We start from the raw sequence: 24,324 nt of genomic DNA on the forward strand, positions 1-24,324 counted from the left end.
TAAGTTTAGTTGTTGATAAAAACCGTTGATTTTTTAATACAAAGAGCATTGCTAAACTTATTTATTATTTGCAACAAGCTTTGCCGTAGCATCTGCTTAATTTTTTATGCATAACCTCACTTATATCCTCAATACAGCATGATGAAAGTCAAGTGGCATTTATCACATGTCAGTCATTGTAACGACCTCTTATTCATCTCCAGCCTTTCTTGACTGACCAAATCGCTACCGCTATTTTTCTTGTTCTAGATAAGTTACAATGAGTTCCAGTGTCTGTTACAAATGCAGCCGACCAGGACATTTCGCCAGGGAGTGTTCTCAACCTGGAAACCGAGATAGTGGTTCTCGCGATAGTTTCAGCCGTGGCCGCGAGAAATGTTACAAATGCAATAGATTTGGACACTTTGCGCGTGAGTGCAAGGAGGAGTCTGAGAGGTGTTATCGCTGTAACGGAGAGGGGCATTTCGCAAAGGATTGTCCACAAAGCCCTGATGAGCCGTCTTGCTACAATTGTAATAAACCCGGTCACATTGCGCGTAGTTGCCCCGAAGCTGGTGGTTCTTCGGCCGCACAAGTTTGTTACAACTGTAACAAAAAAGGACATTTGTCGAGGAATTGTCCGGAGGGAAGGAAGACGTGTTACGTATGTGGTGAGCCAGGCCACATTAGTCGTGACTGTGACCAACAGGATAATAGAAAATAGTGTCACTACGTTCAAGGAGGAAGTTTTTTTGAATACCATTTTTATGTTTGTTATACTTTGATATTATAAACCTATTTTAGCAAAAAATTTGAAAATGAACTTCTCTTCATTCACACACAGTTTGTTATTGTTTTCCTATAAAGATACATTGTTTTAATCATGTATAATATTAAACCCACTTATTTTGGCATTTTTTTTGTACACCACATCCGAGAATTTTTGTATCTTATTTTATACCTTCTTTCATAAGAAATGGAATTAATAAAATCCGACAACTGTGATTTATTCAGGTTTCCCAATTTATTTTTTTTAGTTGCCCAAAGTTTTACTTTTTTTGTGTATGTTAACGGCATTCAGTATTCTATAAAATTGGTAGGGAATGTATGTAATTCAGAGTGTGATTAAGAAATATTCATAATGATAAATTGGGGGTGCTTTTTTTTAAAAACTTTTGGGAAGGGAAAGTGCTGCCATCGAAAGGGGCTGTACATTTTTCCTTTCATCAATTATTATACACATTTCCTAGGAATTGTAGCTATAGAAAACCTGAATTACCTATACAGATTGCCGATAACGTATATATGTAGGGTTAACCCTTCCAAATTGGCTTTGGAAGTTGTTGGTCCAGATATAAATGATAATCCAGCATATCTAGAAGAACACAGTTCAGTAGGTTGCTATAAATTCAAGATGGCGATTCCCGCCTAATCGTCGAATGTCAAAAGCTTGTGATAAATACATATTGATAATGTCCCCCCACCGCTTTTTGTGTGTTGTTTTGCTCCGTTGCCCCTAGGTAAATCTATTTGAATCTTTTCACTCATTATTATTAATTTTAGTTAGGTTCAGGCCCCAGGTTTTTATAAATGGGTAAATTGGGCTATAGCCCAGGGCACCACTTGCATAGGGATGCTACATGGCCGCGATTGCCCCGGATCCCGGTGTTTCATATATAAATCCCGGAAAACTAACGCAACGTCTTGAATAAAAATTCAAAATTTACACTTGCCCAACCCAAATACCCAGTGGCGACACTGCACGAACCAAAAGAAATAAATAGCCGCAAACCTCGATCGTGACATATTAAATTTATAAATTCAATGGTGACATATACGGTGGGTGTTGTCTGTGGTTATAGTGAACCAAGCTCCTCAGTTTTTTTTGTTTAATATGTTGGTTTTTGTTCCAGAACATGCTTTTGTTAAATTTTATTGATACACGTTTAACATTTTATTTTTTTTGTTTTTTTATTAAAATATTCTTTTTGTGCGTTAAAAACATGTAGGTACCTAATGAGATTAATAGGTATGACATTAAAAAAATAAATATAACAATAAAAAAACTAGCAACAAAAAACAACCATTTTTTCGTGAAAGTTATGTAATTTAAATCGTGGTACCCATTAAATTTTTGAATGTGGTATATTTTACCCGGTCATACCTAATGTTCGGTCACCATCCCTCTGTGACCCGGATTTTAACGCAATCAAATGTGGCACCCCTACACTTGCAAAATGTGGTAAATTATTTTTTTTCAGCATTTGCAATCGGCCTATATCTGGGCTTGTGGATAATTTTTGTCAAAATATAGCTCAGGACATTAAAACATTATAGCCCCGGCCCTGATTACGTCACAGGATGGGCACACGTGCATCCCTACATAATAAATTTTGGACAACAAAGTTTTAATTATTTTTTCTAAATTTAAGAAAGGATTTGATATGCGCTGTTTAGAAAGCACAAAATGTATTATTTTTTAGTCTTTTTGGCAAACAAAACAAAATTGGAACTATAATTATCACAGTAAGTGGCTTCACACACCCCCCACCCCCAAAAATAAGTAAGTCAATATTCTGGCCTATTAATATTGATTTTTTATATGCTTAAACAATGTTTTTATTCTTTATTTAACGATTAAAAGATTGATAAAAAAAAGTAGGTAATGCCAATATCTTATACATTTGTGGAATGTAAAAGTCCTTTTTTTATTCTTTATATACTTAGTGACGAAAGACCTATTTCTTACGTAAAGTTAATATAGAATTAATTGACATAAATTTATTGTTATGATGTTAAACTCGTTTTAAGGTACGTTTCCTATGAAGCGTCTTACGCAGATGAGGCTGACGCAATGCACTGCCTCAATAGAAAGCAATGGAAGCATGTTCCAACCTGCATGTGGCGGCCGTCTCCAGTTGCATTTGTAAAAGCCACACCGTGTCAGACGCTATAGGAAACGTACCTTCAATAGAAAGCAATGGAAACATGTTCTAACCTGCATGCGGCGGCGTCTCCAGTTGCATGCGTAAAGGTACGTTCTTATGAAGCGTCTGACGCGGTGTGACTTTACACATGTAACTGGAGACGGCCGCCGCATATACCAGGTTAGCACATGCTTCTATTGAGGCGGTGCATTGCGTTGGCCGCACCGCGTCACCACACGCGTCAGAGGCTTCATAGGAAGCGTACAATACCTTTAGACGGTAAAATTTTTACATGTAATTTACATGCGTATTTCTACATGTCAAATTTCGGTAACAATCGTAATAAAAAGAATGAGAGCATAATGCGATACATCTTTACTTAGCTTTTTATTACTTTACAGTTATGAATTCGATAATGTACAAGGTAGTACCTACCATTGTATGGTATAATGGTAGTACATAACCGTTTACCATTGTTCGAAATGCTGCGAATCATAACATCGTTTTCGGCACGCTCTGTATATGTAATCATGACTTGTTAATTGTGTACTTAGTATATTCATGAAAGTGATTACGTTTGAAAGTCTAATTAAATTATCGAGTAATAACGCCGAACAACCAAATACAATGGGAAATTGAATGAAATTTTTGTTTACCGCTAAATTTGGCAACACTGCCTTTTTATAGATAAGCAGACGACTGACGAGTTACAAATGTACGCGTGTCATGTGTACCGTATAGGTGAAGTATCGTCAAGCCGGTAGGCAAAACTCACGATGTTGAAAATAAATAGCAAAACAGGACTAAGTAGTTTAATAATTTTCACGGTACTTTTATTAGCGTGGGTCGCCGGTTTCTCATCTCGTTTATTTGCGGTTATTAGATTTGAAAGTATCATTCATGAATTTGATCCATGGTAAGTGGCTTAAAATTTTCACCTACAAATTCTTCACCAAATTTTTCGCCGTCAGGTTTAACTATAGGGCCACCGCCTACATGGTCGAGAATGGTTTTTACCAATTCTTGAACTGGTTTGATGAAAGAGCATGGTATCCTTTGGGGAGGATCGTCGGAGGTACCGTCTATCCCGGTTTAATGATTACATCGGGCAGCATTCATTATGTTTTGCATTTATTAAATATCGATGTACACATACGTGATGTATGTGTGTTCCTAGCACCAATATTTAGGTAAGTAAGTGCAGGTGCAAATACATTTACAGTGTGGATCTCAAAATTATATTTTTAATTGGTCAAACATATTCTTCCTTCTTATTGATGGTAGGTACTATGTTTACCTGTAAGTGGTTGGATACAGATTAGTAAATTAGTTATATACGTGTACTTGATAAGCAAGGGAACCAATGATAGCATTTCACACATCTTTCCCATTATTTGCTTAATACTATCATCCTAAGCACAAAGGACATTTATCATTTTTTTTATATTTTAGGCTTACTTATCTGAATTTAATGGATCTTACAAAAATTAGCTTTGAAGGTAAAATGCCTTCGTATACGTCTTTGCGAGCGTCTCTGAATACGTTTTACATTTTGGTTAGTTTTGGTAATTATAAATCTGTAACTTGACAGTCTTTGTTAAGGTTTAATAAAACAGCCCACTTCATTTATTAAGGACCCAATAGGTCCTTTTTAGCCTTACCTATCTGTCATAACAGAAGGTCTTAGAGGCACTTGAAATGTGATGTATAAGTTCCTCTTGTTCCAAGGAAGAATCCGTTCAATTTACAATTAATGGATTAAAGGTCATCAAAGTTCAATCATTTGTTTCTTTTATGGTTTATTTTTTTTAAAAAGTGAAAATTCAAAATTTTATCTTGTTAGCCCACTTCGATTTATTGTTATCGTTTACGATTTGCAAAACATGTGCTGCACTGTGTAATTTGAATGGGTATTTTTTCTTGTATTTTTTATTCAATTTTTTTCTTAGCAACCATAATACATACATAGATGAATGGAACCAATGGCTTTTTCTAGGTTTCTGAGTATGATCTTTTGGATTTTGTAAACATTTTTTTCTTACCACAAGACTTAAAGTCCTAAATAAAATTGCAAAAAAATCTGATCTCGACGAATTTGGTGTCTGGGGATTTTTAACTAGAAAGTATCGAATCCAAAATTACTTTTTGAAAATTTGTAAAACAACATTTCAACTTTCAATTAGTTACCACGCAATTCAAATGATATTCCAGCTGTGATCTAAGCTCAGTGTTTCATTTTTTACAGAGTGTAATAAATTCGTGGACAGGCTTGTTGTGAGTGATTATCCCTTGGACTGCATGTTTCAACTTCACTGTAGAGCATACTTGAAATATCTTTCACTAGGTGGCACCCAGCATCGGTATGCCATACTGGGGCAACTACTGGGCAACAAAAACTAGGCGGCACGACGATTCATTTAAGATTGCACAGAAATTGGTTTTCAATTGTCGTCAATTATAATCTGAAATTAAATAAAACAAATCCCAATTTGTTTGATTTTCAAACAATGACACCTATTTATGATTGTTGTATTTCCACATTGGTCACAATCACATTTTTATAGCAAAGCAATAAACTATAATCCACTGACATTGGCAGTGTTTTGCCAAGGGCAACAGTTACATATCATTATTGTTCGATATTATGCCAAGGTTTTTTTATTATTATGAAAAGATACAAATTATGTGTTTTTCCAAAATTCCATTGATATTTGTCATAGTTTAGGCATTGTTTTTTGCATTCTACTTAGTTAGATTTCAATAATCCATATGCTACTGACATCTAAAGTAAATAAAGAGGCTCATGTCAAGAACGTTTAAAGTGTGCTGTGGTGTGGAATGGGTAATTCTGTTTGAGACCATACCAGATTGCAATAAGTCATGGCCATATGTGATTGCGCATCATTCACACATTAAAATCACATGGTATTTTGTATCTTTATCAGGAGCAGAATATAGGCTAATTTACTAATCTAATATATCTACATAGTCCTACAACAGTACGTGGGTCGGTAAAAAATATAAATAATCTTTTGTTGCAATGTCAACTGCACATCTATAGAAATTATTTTTGACCGTCTAGGGCGTCTCATTTTTGCAGTGTAAAGAAATAACTGATTTTTTTAAAGAGAACACCTTGTATAATTTTAGTTGTTTCGATGTTATTTGTTAACCTCTACATTAAAGGTATTTACTTTTTGATTTTTTGTCAATTTAGGCCATCTTTTTAATTTTTTTCTGAATAATTCTCCATAAGCAAACCTCACTTCTATGAATCGTAGCGACCTTGTTTTTTGAAGTTAAGAAATAGATTTGAACAATAATGTTAATCCGAGTAAAGGACAACACTTAGATAATGAGAAGGTTGGATTTAGTGATACAGGGTGTTGAAAAGATAAAACTTTCAAATTTCAAAGTGTATTCTTTTTCAAATGGAACTACCACTATTTTATTTCGCTATACGATAGTCATTTTTGTGTTCTCTTCAATTTTTATAAGGGAAGTACTTACTGTGTCTAAACCTTGTAGTTTTTAGGTTATTCAATATTTTTCACAAAAGTACCTACCCGTTATTTGCCCACAAGTAAACTAGTGTAACAAATTAATTATTTACTGCAAGTGTATTCCCTATATAATAATTCCCTATATATAATAAGACTAATTAAGACGTGGATTTCAAAAAAGATGAACTAGTTTTTTTAATTGGCCTTATTTTACTGCGAAATAGGGAGTAAGTACACTTGCAGTAAATAATTAAGACACTTGTTTATTTGTGGGCAATTAATGGGTAGGTACTTCTGTGAAAAGTATTGATATTTTTTTGAAAATTATGAAATAACCTAAAAACTACGGGGTTTAAACACAGAACACCCCTTATAAAAATTGAAGGGAACACAAAGGACAATCGAATAGCGAAATAAAATAGTGGTAGTTCTATTTGAAAAAAATAGTGGACACTCTGTATCACTAAATACAGCTTTGTCATTATCTAAGTGCTGCCCTTTACTCGGATTAACATTAATATCTGACAATGACAACAGTAGTACCTATTGCCTATAAAGTATTTAAACAGTGGTGATAGAGTTGAATTTTCGTCTTTAATAAGTAACAGGTAAGTAACGTCAATTTTTTGCATTCTTTTTCTTGGTTACATTGATGTATCACAACGTATATTTTTTAAATTTTGGGCATGAACTAAAAATGAAAACATTGTTTTAAGTTTTTAAATAGTAGGTCATGGATTCATGGAGATTTTGTGTTGTTTTTTGTATCCATGATAACTAAAGTAGTCGATACCAATCAATAAAAATGGCTGACAAGTGACGTCATTTCAAAAATTTGAATAATATTAAATAATATATAATTAGGTATATAAAAAATTATAGGTTGTGTTGTAATCAGGAAAAAGAATGCAAAAAATAGACGTTAAAATATTATAATATTATAATTAAGTACCTATTGCATTTAAAAAATACCAACTTTGGTTCAAATCACAGAAAAGGTCGCCCAAAATCTTACTTGACTTCACCACTGGATTCTACGTAAAATTATCTATAACAGGCAGTTTTTACCTCTTTAGGGCATTTTTGCAATTGTACGATTCCAAGTGGTGGAGCATCCTGCCATGTCCTTTTTGAATTGTGAATTGTAGTCATATTAAAATTTAACATGCTACTTTTTAACGCTTTTTTGCAAATTTATTTGTAAAAAGGTAGCTTTTAATCTCACTTCGGTCAGCTGGTTGGGTGGCAGCAAATGAGGGCGTGTAGAAGACACTTATAGAAAGTTGAGTGTATGTGCACCTACTGGGATTCTGTAATTAACAGCTCTAGGTACGGGGCTACATGATGTGGGGTCGGCGACATCTGGGCGCCATCCCTGAGCGTGTTATACGAACATGGTGATTTTTTAGTGTTTTCCTATGTTCTTCTACAGTTTTGATTTCAAAATGATGTCGTTGGAAAGATCTTGTAAAGGCGCACAACTTCTGAGTGGCAGAATTTTGTTTTTTAGCGCATTTCCACAAAAATAAAAAAATGCACTATTGTGGCCACTTTGTCCGTCCGCTCGTTTTGCGACGCTACTAGTTCTTTATCTTAAGAGCTATTGTTCTACTTTTTTCGCTATTTGATTCGTTATGGTGTCAAGGCTTGCACCAAGGAAGGAATTTTTTCTGCGTTTATGGCTAAAAAAGTTATTGTAAAAAAACCAACAAACCGTTTTTTACATGTTCCATAATTTTACACTTTTGCCGTTTATTAACCATCCTAGAGATCATTTATAATTTTGTATTGTTGTCTGTCGTCTGTCTGTTGGTCTGTCCGTCTGTTCCTTTGCCTGTCTGTTTCTCTATCTGTCCGTGTGAACGATAATTTTGTTTAGAAATGACCGATCGCTTTTGCATCTCCGTTAGTTATGAACTGAATTGCATGAAATTCAATATGGGCATAGCCTTAGCCATATAATACGCAATGCCAAAAGTTGAGTCGAATCGATTCCAAATTCACAGTGCCCTTTTCGCATCTCGACCATTTATAAACCGAATTGCAAACTTTTTTTCTTATAAAAGTATTTGAATGAAATGTGATACATAGGCACTTGGAATAAAGGAAAATCTAACGCCAGTTTCAAAATTTGGTTTTGCGCATGCGCAGTGTCAACTTTTTTATTTATGGAAGCATTTAAATGAAATTGGATACATAGCTGCTTGGAATAAAGGAAAATCTAGCGCCAGTTTAAAAATTTTATTTTGCCCATGCGCAGTGCCAACTTTTTTTTATTTATGGAAGAATTTAAATGAAATTTGATACATAGGCGCTTGGAATAAAGGAAAATCAAATTCCAGTTTCAAAATTTGTTTTTGCGCATGTACAGTGCCAACTTTTTTATTTATGGAAGAATTTAAATGAATTGTGATACATAGGCACTTGGAATAAAGGCAAATCTAACGCCAGTTTCAAAATTTGGTTTTGCGCATGCGCAGTGTCAACTTTTTTATTTATGGAAGCATTTAAATGAAATTGGATACATAGCTGCTTGGAATAAAGGAAAATCTAGCGCCAGTTTAAAAATTTTATTTTGCCCATGCGCAGTGCCAACTTTTTTTATCTATGGAAGCATTTAAGTGAAATTTGATACTTTGGCGCTTGGAACAAAGGAAAATCTAACATTAGTTTCAAAATTTAGGTTTGCACATGCGCAGTTCCAACTTTCTTATTTAGAAAAGCATTGAAATGAAATTCTTCTTATAAACTGAAATTGAAATAGCATGTCAAAAATCGATTGCTCATGTGCAACGCTATCTTTCATATTTGTGGCCGGATGTTTACGATTTTAACAAAAGTTGCATCTTACAAATGGGAAATGAATGCAAGTGGAAATGCGCTTTATGTAAATCGCTTACGATTACTTTTTAACTTGTTTTCGTAGGGCGAAATTAACCACCTTGTGCAAGGCGCACGTCGTCGAGGGGCAGTTGACTTCGGGCGCCCAAGAGGTATCTTCAGCGGCGAATTTTGTCCCGCGGTTTAAAGTTTTTTAAATCTCGAATCGCAGTCTCTCTTACACATGTTGTCAATAGAAGCTCCGAGATATGAGAAGTGTCCCAAAATGGAGTACCATTTTGTGGAGGGCTTTTAGCGACATCTACCAAAATGCGAATTGCGCGTGAACGGGACGTCGGAAGCGGGTATTGACAAAGGGAATGTGGTAGCCCTCGACAAAACCTTTAAACGTGAATTGCGGGTATGTCGTATATCATTGTATTCGTAATAAAAAATTCTACTTAATACAGCGTGTTTTTTATGGGCCATATAAAAAAATAAAGTTGATGATTTCTCCAAAACGAATTGTTGTATTCAACGTTTCTCAACGCTATCTTATAGAACTGAAAAAGTGGCAATGAGAAAGTGTTTTGTATTTTTTTGTCTCTTCAAATAGCATCAGAAAACAAGTATAAATTGTGCACAACTCTCGTGCAGATAAAGCGCATTTTTTTTAACCGAAATAGCTTTTGTTTTAACATCACCAATGGATATATTTCTTGCTGACGACTCAATCGCCCTTTGTGAGTACCCTCTTTTGACAATCCGTTCTTGAGGTATAAGGGAATATACCCGTTCACGATAAGAGGTTGAGGTGGAGGGCTATGGTTGGTAGAAATTAATTCCTTTCGTTGAGACCTTTCATTAGAGTACCATGAAGGATAAAACTAGTTTCTCTAATTTGACCATCGTCGTATCTTCTTTGATTTAAGAGATGCTCTAGATAGACATCCTTGGACACAGTGTATAATTAGGCATATAAAAAATGTAGGTTGTGATTACATCAATGTAATCAGGAAATAGAATGCAAAAAATTGACGTTAAAATAGATGGTGTTGCATTTAAAAAATACTAACTTTGGATCAAATCTTAGAAATGGCGCTTCAAAAATGTTTGTTGACTACATCACTACATTTTACGTAAGTAAAATAGTTAGACAGTCACTATTCACAAGCATTCCATTTCCATTTTTATTGGGAAAAGAGGCGGTTGCATAGGCGTAACAGTTTTTGTTACAACAACAAAACAGTAAGGTTAAAAATAGATAGAAAGAATAGATAGATAGATATAATTAAGTGTTTGAATCATTTTATAACTCAGTACGTCACGATTTAAAGTAAAATATCTTTGTATACAATTTATAATGATAACTTTTCTTACAGCGGTTTGACTGCTATCTCCACTTATTTACTTACCAAAGAACTGTGGTCGGCGGGAGCAGGACTATTTGCAGCATGTTTCATCGCTATTGTGCCTGGATATATCAGTCGTTCAGTGGCAGGTAGTTACGACAATGAAGGAATCGCAATATTTGCACTACAATTTACGTATTACTTATGGGTAAAGTCTGTAAAAACCGGATCAATATTTTGGTCATGTATGACCGCCCTGTCATACTTCTACATGGTATCTGCGTGGGGTGGATATGTGTTCATTATCAACTTGATACCTCTTCACGTCTTTGTCCTGTTGCTAATGGGACGATATTCCAACAGGCTGTTCACAAGTTATACGACTTTTTACATTTTGGGTCTCTTGTTTTCGATGCAAATACCGTTTGTCGGCTTTCAGCCGATACGGACTAGTGAGCATATGGCGGCATCGGGTAAGTGCAGCAAAATTGAGACTCGAATTATTTGGTAATTTTCAGGTGTTTTTGCATTGATCATTGCGGTGGCTGTTTTAAAGTACCTACAGAGTGTCTTGTCTAAAGCAGAATTTAAATCGTTATTCATAGTGGGTGCTTCAATTTCTGCAGGCGTCGTGTTTCTGACAGTTGTGGTACTCACCTATGCCGGATACGTTGCACCTTGGAGTGGAAGGTAAGCTTCTTATGTAATTTATTGGTTTATAATAACTTTGTGCAGATTTTACTCTTTATGGGATACGGCATATGCCAAAATTCACATACCCATCATCGCTTCGGTTTCCGAACATCAACCTACAACTTGGTTTTCGTTCTTTTTCGACTTACATGTTCTGATCACTACATTCCCGGCAGGACTGTGGTACTGCATAAAGAACATCAACGATGAGAGAGTCTTTGGTAAGATTGGTATAGTTCTAATCGTTTACCATTAGAAAAAATGATTTTAGTTGTTTTGTATGCACTTAGTGCAGTATATTTTGCCGGTGTAATGGTACGATTAATGTTGACACTTACTCCGGTCGTTTGCATGTTGAGCGGCATTGCGTTTTCCGTACTGTTTGACCTGTTCCTTCGCGAAGAAGACACGCCTCGATCAAGTGAAAGTGACGTTGATGATGAGCAGACTGTTAGCAGCAATCGAAGACTGTATGATAAGGTTTGGAATATTCTATTTTACATCATCCAAGTGGTGTTGTAGTAGCCTTGTTTGTATAGGTTGCCTTATTTTCACCCCACCTGATTTTTGCGATTGTCACAATTAACTGTATCGCCACCAAGTAAATTCACATATTTCTTATTCATAGATATGAGTATGGCCCCTGATTGTTTGGTCGTGTCATGTAAATATAAAAAATGTTCGAATTGAATTTTTAGCTTCTGGGGATCAGCTCTGGTTGGAAACTAATTTGTGACATAATTTTAATTCAAAAAATCCAGGGTGCCTACAAATTTTTAAAAAACTTTTGTTTTCATTTTTCATTTCCTCAAAAAATCCAGTTAAAAAATAAAAACACCAAAAAAATCGTAGTAGGCCTAAGACTGAATTTTTGCACATTTCCCAGTTTTTCATTCTGAACAACTTTTCTTAACACCTTGTGTACCTCATCCCCAAGGAGCATTTTACTCGCATGCAAAAAACGTTTTTTGAAAACTTCGATGGCACCCTTGATTTTCCCAAACCAAAATAATCTTACAAATTAGTTTTCAACCGACGAGGGCTGATGCACAGTAGCTCAAAATTCAACTCAACATCTGCTCATTGGTTATTCAGTGTATAGATGGCCCCGAGTGATGACTTAAAAATGCACTGCACGAAATTGCCACAATACCATATACCAATTCATTTATACTGGCTTGACCGAAATGAATTAACTGTCCCATTTTTAGGCCGGCCGTGTTCCAAAAATGAAACACGAGCAAGTGAAGGAATCTGATGGAATTGGTGCTAACTTACGAAGCATTATAATAATAGTGATGTTATTGTTGCTCATGCTATTTGCCGTTCATTGCACGTGGGTAACAAGTAACGCGTATTCTAGTCCAAGTATTGTGTTAGCTTCATACGGAAACGACGGTTCCAGACAGATTTTAGATGATTTTCGCGAGGCCTACTATTGGTTATCTCAGAATACGGCGGACGATGCAACAGTAATGAGCTGGTAAGCGTCTCTTTTCCAAGTTTAGGAGTTTCAAATTGCATTTTTAAGGTGGGATTATGGTTATCAAATTGCGGGAATGGCTAATCGCACAACGCTAGTCGATAATAATACTTGGAACAATAGTCACATTGCGTTGGTTGGAAAGGCAATGTCGTCGAACGAAAGTGCAGCTTACGAAATTATGACTTCGTTAGGTGTAGATTACGTTCTTGTGATATTTGGTGGTGTCATCGGTTATTCAGGTGATGACATAAATAAGTTCTTGTGGATGGTTAGAATTGCGGAAGGCGAACATCCGAAAGATATACGAGTAAGTTGCTCTTTAGTGAGTGATACCAGATGTCTCATTGATCTACGTAGGAAGCCGACTACTTCACTGAACACGGAGAATTTCGGGTTGACGCAGAAGGTTCACCGACATTACTAAACTGTTTAATGTATAAATTAAGTTACTATCGTTTTGGAGAAGTCAGACTTGACTATCGCAATCCTGGAGGATATGACAGGACTAGAGGTGCCGTAATTGGCAATAAAGACATTAACTTGACTTACTTGGAAGAAGCCTATACAACAGAGCACTGGCTGGTACGAATATACAGAGTGAAGAAACCTGATGAATTTAATCGACCTAAAATACCATTCTCTAAGAGAATAGTGAAGACACAAAATTTTGTATCAAAAAAGGTAAGTGGTATAATTCTGTAACTAATAATAACACCTTCATTACAGAACACTAAACGCAGAAAGGGGACATTAAAAAATAAACCTGTAGTAATAAAAGGGAAGAAACTTGCTACAAAACAGTCATAGTGAAAAGACAGGTTGACCAATAATTATATTTAAATACTGTTTTTACAATTTGCCGTATGTATTTAAGTTGTTGTGTTTGTAATAAAATTTGTTAAACTTTAATACAAATCATTACACTATTTCAATTAGTTTTTGTCAAAGCATAATGTCGCATAAGATAATGTGATTGCAATGTTTTGGCAAAATTCCATCAACATTTATAACATACATTGGAAACACATCCAGCTCCAGTATTGATATACTGTTAGAAATAAAGATCGGATATGGTAGCTGTACTTGGTACTTTTATTTAGTTTCACCTTGGATATAAAACTCCAAGCCAAAATGAAAACTGAACTTCAAATTTGGTGATAATTTCTGTAAGAGATCAATGCTGAATTGAACTTGGTATTCCACTCCCATTACAAGATGGAGATTTTTGTGAGCCCAGATTCCGTCGATTCAGTTCAAACCTAGACAAAAGGTTGATTCCTCCTTGTAGATGATTTTTTTGTACAAAATAAGATCATCATGAACCCTCATCAAAAACAAATTAATTTGAACACTAAGATGACACTGTTTGACATTTGATTCAAATGAAACAATTGGTTCCATGCCTAACATTTTTAATTTTGGGAAGAGTGCTTTGGAAAAATAAAACGTTCTTTTCGTGGTTCTTTTATTGTGAATAAAAGTTTGACACTTTGATCCAACTGTCTGGTTGCAGTATTGGCAATGAACTAGTTGTGTTGAGAAAATTCGATTTTCATCTGAATAGAATTGAATCTTCGTTTTGCAAGAAAATTATAGTTTAGAATACATAAGAATAAAAAATATTTTCTAGCACACACGTAAAGTGAAACTACTTGAAATAAGTCAACCTTTTGTTCATAAGAAAAGAACAATTTGTTTTTCCAAAGCACTCTCCGCAGAAAATGAAAATTGTAATTTTAGGAAAAATGTGATGCTGAACCACCTTGTGTGATCGTTGTAAAGAGAAAAAAAGACCTAGTCTCAAAATGTCAAAATCATCATCTTAAACGTTATTAAAAACGGAATGCCGTATTCGAAATCTGCATTAAAAAGTGTTCGACTATGAAAAAATTTAAAACCAAAATCAGAAATTTTCGTTTTTTGCAATATTTTCAAAACTATTGAAGGTATTTTAAATTTCTTTTCAGATTATTATATTCAACACGAAAATTCGCAACTTTGCCCTCATTTAACCAAATTCCTATCTCTAAGATAAGCGAGATCCCCATAGTGGCACTCCAGAGAGAGATATCGTTATACTAAAGGATATCCATCTCTTCAACTCGCACAGGTAGATTGTAAATTTCTACCGGCATCAAAAGTATACCCAAATTTGGGGGTTAGGACGCTTTTTTATTTTATTCTGAGTAGCACAGAGTTTTGTTTGCTGTGTATAGAGACAATTAGAACAGAGTTCATCTTGTTAAATTATTAATATTTTGTGTAGTGCCTGTTTTTGAAAATGGTGCATCATTGTGTGGCTGTTAAGTGCAGTTTCGCCTTCTAATCGAACAAGGAGGTGTTTTAAAAAATAACCTACAATCTGAAACTTTTATTAACAAACGCGGCAATTCACAATTTTTCAGCAAAGATGGCTGCGTTTGCACGCCATGGTGTTAGAGTAGTGAACTAAGAAGTATTTTTGAAATATTCGTCGCTTTGTGCTGCCATCCCGAATCCGCGATCCCTATTTGTACTTCGTTAGGTCGCTAACACTCGCATGCATTCGTCTTTGCTTGAGATAAAATTAAAAATAGTATTTTGCTTATCTTTGGTTACCACCTGTAACATTATAATATCGTTCCGTAACTCTAAAAAAGGAATTTAGTGATCGTGCGGAATAAATTCTACCTAAAAATACTTATTTACCATAATATGCGGTTTTGTTCAGTAATTCAATTGAATGCCAATAACAGTAACAGTGCGTAATTGTAATTCCTGAAATGCCATTCAAAGTTAGGTTATGTTTACCTGATTTTCTATTAACTGCAAAATAACAAAAAAAACAGTACCTACCTAGGTAAGTAAAGTTGAGGATCTTTATATTAATATAGTTCTATTAATGGATTGTTTTAGACTATCCTTCGACTGTACACATTTCCGAAGATTGACTTACGACACGGAGTAAATTTGTTTCCGATTATCATTTTACCGAATGATGTCATTGCAGTGCGTTTATATAAGGTCATCGGTCACATCATGGTCAGTTTCTTACAAACATGTTCTGACCGATAATAATGTGAATCGGCCTTAAGGAATACACGCTCTAACTGATACGTGACTCAGCCTTTATGATCACAAAGGACAATCCACGCAATATTTTTAGGAAAATCAGATTTGCAATACTAGCTCGTAATTGAATGTTATTTGTTTGGATGTGAAATAAAATCATATTTTGATACAATACCGATAGTATGTAGTTCATTCAAATTATGGGAACCGAGATTCAATCGGTGGGGTTTCGTTATTATAATAGTGCTTAAATTTAGTTGTAAGTGACATGTACATTTATTATCGAATATATAATCTCCAGTTAGTGATTTCTTGCATGAGTTGTCTGATAGCACTGCCGAGGTGTAAATACCACAGTACATCCGACTTACGGTGGTATTGTACAATGTACATCTCGACAGTGTAACTGGGGCGAGAAATTTTTATAAGAGTATTCCTGCCCTTAAGTAGCGCTCATGAAGCGCTTTGTCGGGTAAACGTAAGCAGTATTAACACTTTGTGTATTATCAATTCAGAAACATCAACTAACGTAAACTCTTTTTTAAAATAATCGCTTTCCACTTCTTCCAGTTGCAAGCTCTGAAATTTTTATATTAATTAATTACAAGGTAGAGTGAAAAATCCCCTGATCCTTCACTCAACGTTTATAAATACTTCTTTTGCCAGTTTCCTAACCCAAATTTTGAATGTAGGTAACGTTAACCAGTGTAATTCCTACTTATGATACGGTTTTTTGCTGGAAACATTTTATCTGCACTAATGACCAAAAAAACCAATAAAGGACTAAGTTTTACTGCTAAAAAGTAGGTACATCCAATAAGTACTCCACTTTAAATTACCCGCTTTTTAAGAATAGTATACCGTAGCCATCTTAGTAGATACACGTTGAACTACACTGAGAACAAATTTCTTTACTATAATTGTTTTGCAAGTTATTCTTCATGTGTACGGAGTTCATACCGTTAGTGCTTTAGAAACCACATTTAATTGATTTTCACCTCACGTTTTGATTATTATATGTGCAAGAATCTGGAGAAACCATTTATATTTCAAAAACTTCTTTGACCTTTGAATTATACACAAAAGATTGCCATTGCAATCGAACGTCTACTTTATACACTTTCAGAGAATGTGCTATGAGTTTTAATGCAATATAAACTGTTCACTCATAATTTACATACATTTAAGAACAAGAAACAACAAACATTAAAAAAAAATGTATAGTTTTTAAAAACGGTATGAATTACGTTAGGCATGTTTCCCATAAGAAAGCTATTGTGAGATAGGCAACACACAATACTGATAGCGCGCCCTTAAGCCAACGCATCCAGTAACAGAAGAGTTTCTTGCTGAAGATTCCCATGAAATTCAGATCATACGGAAAATAGTGGATGTCTTCTTGAAATGCAGAATGCACCATCATTCCAAATTAAAAAATTTAGAATTTCATGGAAAATCTGCAACAGTTCGGCAAAAAATGAATAAATTAATTTTATTTAATAATTGTTAAATGTATAAACTATAGGTATTATGTATGTGTGTATTTAAAATAAAAGTGCATTTTAAAAAATTCATCTTTTTTGTAAATTATAAATCATACACCTACAAAGTAGGACAATTTCAACTAAAATACTGATAAAAGAGAAAATTTTAGACATTATAAACCCATACTTTTATATGCATCAAAAAAACAACTTTAAACTTAATTTTAAATGGTCTAAATGTTTGCGAACATACAAAAGTATTCAATAGAATAGTTTATTTATGAATTATCAATTTAAAATACAAAAAGATTTTACAATTAAGCATATTCACTCAGGATAGAGATAAATATCGCTTAAAGTAATAAGATAAAAAGAGACAGATACTTTACTACTGCGGGTTGCCTACAAATTTATTTGCCTCATTTATTTGTTATAGCGCAACCGTTCCAGTTACGTTAGTATACAGTTCAATGATGTACATACAGTGAATTTTTTTAAAATGCGAACATTGGAGTTTACATGCAATGTAATTTCCCTATGTTCGATTTTAAAAAAAAACACATCAATCTATTGAGTAGTTCAAATGAGTAGTAGATACAATTGACAGCTGTCACATTTTTAAAAATACCGCCGTCCAATTTAATTACGAAATCGGTTAGGTTATTACTTAGAATGTCAAGGAGGACACTTCGAACATTTATTGTAATTGTTTGCGTTATTTATTTTCTTAATTTATGTATTGAATTATTGAATAAATCAAATTAGTAGAATACCGGTGCACATGACCTACAAATAATTGAAGGTTGGTTCACAATTCATAGTCACACAAGTTGCACGATTTGGGAATGTGAACCGCGCACACCTCAGAGATTGATGTGTTTTTTTTTAATCGAACATAGGGAAATTACATTGCATGCAAACTCCTATGTTCGCATTTAAAAAAACTCTCTGTATATTTGTGGTAATGGGCTACTTTGCAGTGTATGCAACACACCTTACACTAATTTCGGGTTTTCCCTGTTTTTTCTGTATGCTTTTTCAAAAATATTAGTCAATTTCAAAGCTTTCGCCTCAGGATCGCACGGCATTACCCAAGCGTGATGGATAAGATCATTTTACTCCTGCGCAAAAACATGCAGTACATACCGAGCGATAAAAAGTATCAACATGCGAATTTTTAGTCATGTCGGATATACAGGGTGTCCCTAAAAGGTCTGTACAACGCGCTACCAGGGGTTCTTGGTATCAAAATAGGACGATTTAACCCAACTTACCTCTATCCAAAAGTGCTTCGGTAAGGCGCTATCTACCGCCAAAGATTCAAAAAACAAATCGTTATTTTTATTTTATCGGAAAATGGTTTTGCCGATTAAAATGAAATTCGGGATGTGAATGTCTAATGTAAAAAGGGTCTTTGTGATATCATGGTTTTGATTGTAGTTGCTAAAATACTGGCCATCCACATCTGAAGAGGTCTAAAACTTTTTAACTACTATTTTGACAGTTCTGAATTTTTAGACACTGATAGACAGTTTACTTGCAAGCATTTTTTGTCTCTTGATGAATATCGCTATCTGTGATGGTTTACGAAAAAAAAAATTTAGGCATGATGAATGGCATGCACCATTGTTCCTAAAAAATCAGAAGATGGCTGTGAAACAGAGTGGCGTAACGTTTGTTTGTTGTTTCTTCAACTTTAACAATTTACATTTTGCTTGAAGGCTTAAAATTTCATTGTTAAAATTGTAATATGGCCTTTCAATACAGTAACGCAGAGTTAACTGATATGCTATTAGTGTTTGGATACTGTCGTGGAAATGGTCGCCAATGCGTTAGGGAGTATACTCACAGGTTTCCAAATCGTCATAACCTACTTCTTGCTTGCACTTATGGTTTTTGAGGAACAATCGCATGTATGGTGCATGCCATTCATCATGCCTAAATTTTTTTTTTTCGTAAACCATCATAGATAGTGATATTCATTAAGAGACAAAAAATGCTTGCAAGTAAACTATCAGTGTCTAAAAATTCAGAATCGTCAAAATAGTAGTTAAAAAGTTTTAGACCTCTTCAGATGTGGATGGTCAGTATTTTACCACCTACATAGCAACTACAATCAAAACGATGATATCACAAGGACCCTTTTTACATTAGACATTCACATGCCGAATTTCATTTTAATCGGCAAAACCATTTTCCGATAAAATAAAAATAACGATTTTTTTTTTAAATCTTTGGCGGTAGATAGCGCCTTACCGAAGCATTTTTGGTTAGAGGTAAGTTGGGTTAAATCGTCCTATTTTAATACCAAGAACCCCTGGTAGCGCGTTGTACAGACCTTTTAGGGACACCCTGTATATAGATATACGAGTCGAGTCGATTTTAGGTTGGCAGCGACCGACTGTGTATGAATCTGCTGAACTCAACCAAAGTTTGTTTTGATTTTGTGGTTATTTTGTGGAAATATAAGGTTAAGTTGTTGTTTTCCCATAAATTAATCCAAAAAAGTTTAAAACACAAAGGTTTGTTGTAAATTTGAATTCATATTCCGAATAATTTCTGTGTTTGATTTTGATACTATGTGATGGAAAGTTCATACATCTAGAGACGTACGACGTTTTAATGTGCCCAGCACACGACTGGAGAATACCGAATTTGAGTTGTGATTTGTTTAGTGATTATTTTGCATATTAAGGAAAATATCACTAAAAATGTGAAACAACTTCCACACTAGCCATCGGAGCAGACTTGCCCATTGCAATGGTGCTTTATCATGCAACATTGCAATGAGTATGTATATTTATTGTATCATGGCAATGAGCAAGTTTGCGTTCACTTTAGAGCAACTTGATACAGCTACTGAGATGTATGCAAATTGATGGTACCTATATCTCAGTTGCAAATTCAAGTTACTTTGATGTGAACTCCTCTTCATTTGCATTAATAGATAGGTCCCATCAAAGAAAACGTCACCACCTATAGATGATTAAGAAATACTTATTGGCATAGATTGTGTCAATAGTAGCGCTATGTGAAAGGTATACATAAATGTACATCAATAAATCATTGGTGCTGTGTTGACTGAGCAAGTAGGATTTTTTATGGTTAAATCAAAAACTGGCCATTTTAAGTTGGTGTTATTTAAATATCACTTTTATTAATCAATTTTTTAGTGTAACGAGTTGTGGGAAGAGGAGGATGGTTGTACTTACTTATATGCTCGCTTATATGTGTTTGAAGTATATTGTATATCAATATACTTAGTTTTTGATTTCTTTTATAGTGGTACCTATGGGCGACAATGATAAGATGGTTACTTCAGATGATGATGAACTTTCTTCTAGTGATGGAGAAGACAAGGTAAGCTGCAATGTTTATTTATTTTCAAAATATAAGAATCTACTGGTCTTGAATCAGAGTGCGTGGTTTAAACATGACAACACTTTTAGTATATTTATAAATATTTATAAATACACAGAATGTTATTAAAATTAATGTCATGCAGATATTTAATATTTTGTCAAAAAATGCAAATATATGCATGGTCTAAAGGGCGTCGTTTCCATTATACAGAGTGGCAAAGTTTCGATTTTTTTTCGATTTTTTTTCTCTTATTTTGAATTTTTTCTCTTATGTTCTGTGATAATTGTTTCAAATTTGATACATAATAATAATATCCACAATAAATAACCTGCCCCAGCCTACTAATTTTTTTTCTCATAGGTATTTATTATTTCGCTATTTTGCTCACAGATAATTGTCATCGATGCAGATAAATCCAAAACAGTGACAGATACGAGAATAGTGCAAGAGACCTGAAAGCTAAACAAAGGAATAGAGAGTTCAAATGTCATGCTTGGTGTTCCAAAAAAAGTTCTGAAAGATAAAATATTTTGATACTTCTTCTAAATTCTTTATTCTAAAAAATAGTCTCGAAAATAATTAATGTATCACCTAGTTTGCCACCCTGTATAATGTAAACAACGCTCTTTAGACCATGCATATATTTGCATTTTTTTCTTATTTTGACGAATACTATCACCCCCTGAAATATCTGCATGACATTAACTTCTTTATTTTGTGGGCATTATGTACCTACAGAGATTCTATCTTTAATCACATACCTACTATCAATTTTTGTATCATCTTAAATGAGCTTTTCAATTTTAGGAGCTTGAGGATAGAGCAACTGCACTGGAAGGGGAGCTGGCCAATAACAAATATCTTTACGAAGTGCATCTAGAGGTTGTCGAAATTTATCGTAAACTAGGCGATATTAAGTCGATGAGAGAGGCGTATAATCGATTTTCGGAATACTTTCCTCTCACGTCAACAATATGGTTGGCCTGGATAAAAGATGAAGTTAAACTGGCGACATCAAGTTCTGAAAAGAAACATGTACTAACACTATTTGAAAGAGCTGTTAAGGATTATTTATGTAAGTATCTGTGTAAATAGTTTAACCAATGAGATAGTGTTGCTGTATACAGCTCTCACTTTGTTTAGGCCGTACATTACTGCAACTTGTTTCCTTGGAAGCAACTATAATATTACCCACTGTCTCTTTCAATCTACTTATAGCAAACTGAATTCAAAATTGCAATTGCATGTAAGTTTCACTCTGGTTTAATTCTCAGTTTTTAGCAGTTAAGGTGTACGCAACCGTGTAAAAGATAGTAGCACCATTGAATTTATAACTATCAGAAGCGCAGATCCCATATAACAGTTTGTGACCATGTGCCAACTGGCCGCCGCTAGGGGCAGTTCGATCGTTTGAAAGTCCGTGGGCGATCGAAAGTGGAGCGTTACATTGACATTAGATGGCAGCATTACAAACCATTTATTTTGACCATTCGAATATTTTCCTTTTTAATCGTTAGATGTCAGGAACTCGGGATGTTTTTTGTGTTATCATTGGAATGGTTTTATAAATAGGATTGGAATGTTCTAAAAATAGATCCCTTAAGAAGCATTGCGTAAATTTGTAATGTAAATAATAATACATTTAGACGAACGAAGCTTGCAGTCCTTGTCCTTGAAGGAATGCAATTTCATACATTATATTCACAGGCAGTACAATAGGCAGGTTCCACATTTTTACTGAAAGCGGGAGATTTTGTTATTAAAAAACGATCAAAAAAAATTTGAAGGCAAAATATTGTCCGTTGCAAGCATTTGAATTTTGAAAACCAATGGTCAGCGAGAAGAGAAAAAACGTACCAACACATTTGCCGCCGCGTTGGCAGAATACGAATTCACGTGAACTGGAACCGATGTGTTAATTTTATTTGCTGTGTGCACAATGCTGCCAGGGTATAAAAAAAGTTGGCGAAATTTACCCAAATTTAAATGAACCTCAGAACAGTCCAGTAGTGGAATTGTTGGCAGTTGGCAGCTACTTCATTTCCACATTCACATTTGATAACTAAATTTCGCGAATCAGCTTTTTTTATAACCATGCAGCATTGTGCACAAATAAATCGGTCCCAGTTTACGTGAATTCGTATACCTACTAAGTACTAGAGCTGAGCGATAAATGAAATTGTTATCGATTTATCGATAAGTCTGTTCAGTCTGATAATTATCGATTAATCGTTAATTGATAACTATCGATAATTATCGATAACTTTAAACACTTATCGATAACTTTCGATAATAATCGACAATTATCGATAAATCGTAACACTAACATTCGATAATGATCGATAAGGTTTGATAATTATCGATAACTTTTTATAATTATCGATAACTTTTGAAAATAATTAATAATGATTGTTAGCTGCTGATAATAATCGATTATTATTGCCACGAAAATTGTCTATCTCTGATATTTATCGATTAATAGATAAGTAGCGGAAATTATCAAGAGAAAACTATCGATACTTTTTCATAAATCTCATCGATATATATTCTCAATGCTCAATCGATATATTACATCATCCATGCGTACACTCGCTAACACTTTTGTTTTTTTGGTATTGGTATTGCGAGAGATAATTTAAATAAAACAGGATCTTTTGATGCTCAAGTTTTCTGAAATCAAAGGTGATCAAGTGGACGATAATCCTCAAAAAAGAGTACAGCAGTAGGTTGTGAATTGTGATCATATGGCAACTCAACAATGCTCTTACATCGCTTTTGTTGGAAGTAAACTGGTATACCTAAACATTGAAAAGTGTATGTCGTTAAAAATTCTCTCGATAATTATCTATCTTAATAGTTTATAGTTGTGAGATTAATCGATAGATTATCGGTAATTATAGGTTTATCGACCAATCCTTTAACATTTTCGATAAATTACACCGGCCTACAGCATTTTTGCGCATGGGACATATATACCTTATTTTTATTGCTTCTATAGCCACAAATAAGAATTAGAACAAAAAATGGTTATGTATTTGTTTTTGTGTAAAAAAAATGCAAAAAACCAAAAAATAAAAATACCTATAGAATCCTACTTACATAGGCATGATTTATTAAATGGTAACGTTTCTACATTTATAATTTGTTTATCTTAGAGTCTAAATGTTTAAAATGGAACAGTTTTGCTGTTTTTGTCATGTTCAACTGAATCTGATCTTCCATCATGCTTCCAACTTCCTGGCCTTGGGAAGGCGCCTAAGTTCCATTGTCTCGAGAAAGTGTTGTCCTTATTCCGAATAAGCTCCCATATTATCCTTAAATTGATCTAAATGAGAATGTAACCTGTGCATCTTTATTCTTTAGAGACATTCTATACCCCATGATACAAAACCAAATCCTGTCAGCTCGTCATAATTTTCAGCTCTATGGTTTCCCAGGAAACACTGAACGGGAAACCATGGACTATTGCCTTAAAACTGTTCCAGGATTTTTTTTCCTCTTTGCTAAGTAACCGCGGAAAAATATCACCCTCCATTTTTCTTCCAGCTTTAATTTTCGCCCCTGAAAGCTTTCAATCAAATCGCTGTAACTTTTGTAAAAGCAAATATTTTCGATGTCTTAATCGCACTTTTTATTTATTTTTGCTTATTATAGTCAGAATATATA

General features: G+C 34.3%; 3 protein-coding genes across 3 annotated transcripts; all 3 read left to right on the plus strand.

Moving 5' to 3' along the window:
- The first annotated feature begins 259 nt into the window (after window positions 1–259).
- LOC116164040 (CCHC-type zinc finger protein CG3800) lies at window positions 260–703 on the plus strand. The gene has a single exon (XM_031478167.1). The coding sequence runs from the start codon at window positions 260–262 to the stop codon at window positions 701–703; it is 444 nt and encodes a 147-aa protein (XP_031334027.1).
- Window positions 704–3,588: 2,885 nt separating this feature from the next.
- On the plus strand, window positions 3,589–13,688 carry LOC116163531 (dolichyl-diphosphooligosaccharide--protein glycosyltransferase subunit STT3B-like). Its single transcript, XM_031477512.1, has 10 exons — window positions 3,589–3,822; window positions 3,878–4,096; window positions 10,612–11,054; window positions 11,100–11,271; window positions 11,317–11,495; window positions 11,546–11,754; window positions 12,486–12,757; window positions 12,806–13,067; window positions 13,118–13,441; window positions 13,487–13,688. The coding sequence occupies exons 1-10, from the start codon at window positions 3,683–3,685 to the stop codon at window positions 13,565–13,567; spliced, it is 2,301 nt and encodes a 766-aa protein (XP_031333372.1). The 5' UTR covers window positions 3,589–3,682; the 3' UTR covers window positions 13,568–13,688.
- Window positions 13,689–19,710: 6,022 nt separating this feature from the next.
- LOC116164582 (squamous cell carcinoma antigen recognized by T-cells 3-like) lies at window positions 19,711–21,768 on the plus strand. The gene is made up of 3 exons (XM_031478774.1): window positions 19,711–19,817; window positions 20,579–20,655; window positions 21,466–21,768. Exons 2-3 carry the CDS (start codon window positions 20,587–20,589, stop codon window positions 21,751–21,753), a joined length of 357 nt encoding a protein of 118 aa, XP_031334634.1. The 5' UTR covers window positions 19,711–19,817; window positions 20,579–20,586; the 3' UTR covers window positions 21,754–21,768.
- Window positions 21,769–24,324: the final 2,556 nt, after the last annotated feature.

Source organism: Photinus pyralis, unplaced genomic scaffold, assembly GCF_008802855.1.
Source record: "Photinus pyralis isolate 1611_PpyrPB1 unplaced genomic scaffold, Ppyr1.3 Ppyr1.4_LG2, whole genome shotgun sequence".
NCBI lineage: Eukaryota > Metazoa > Arthropoda > Insecta > Coleoptera > Lampyridae > Photinus > Photinus pyralis.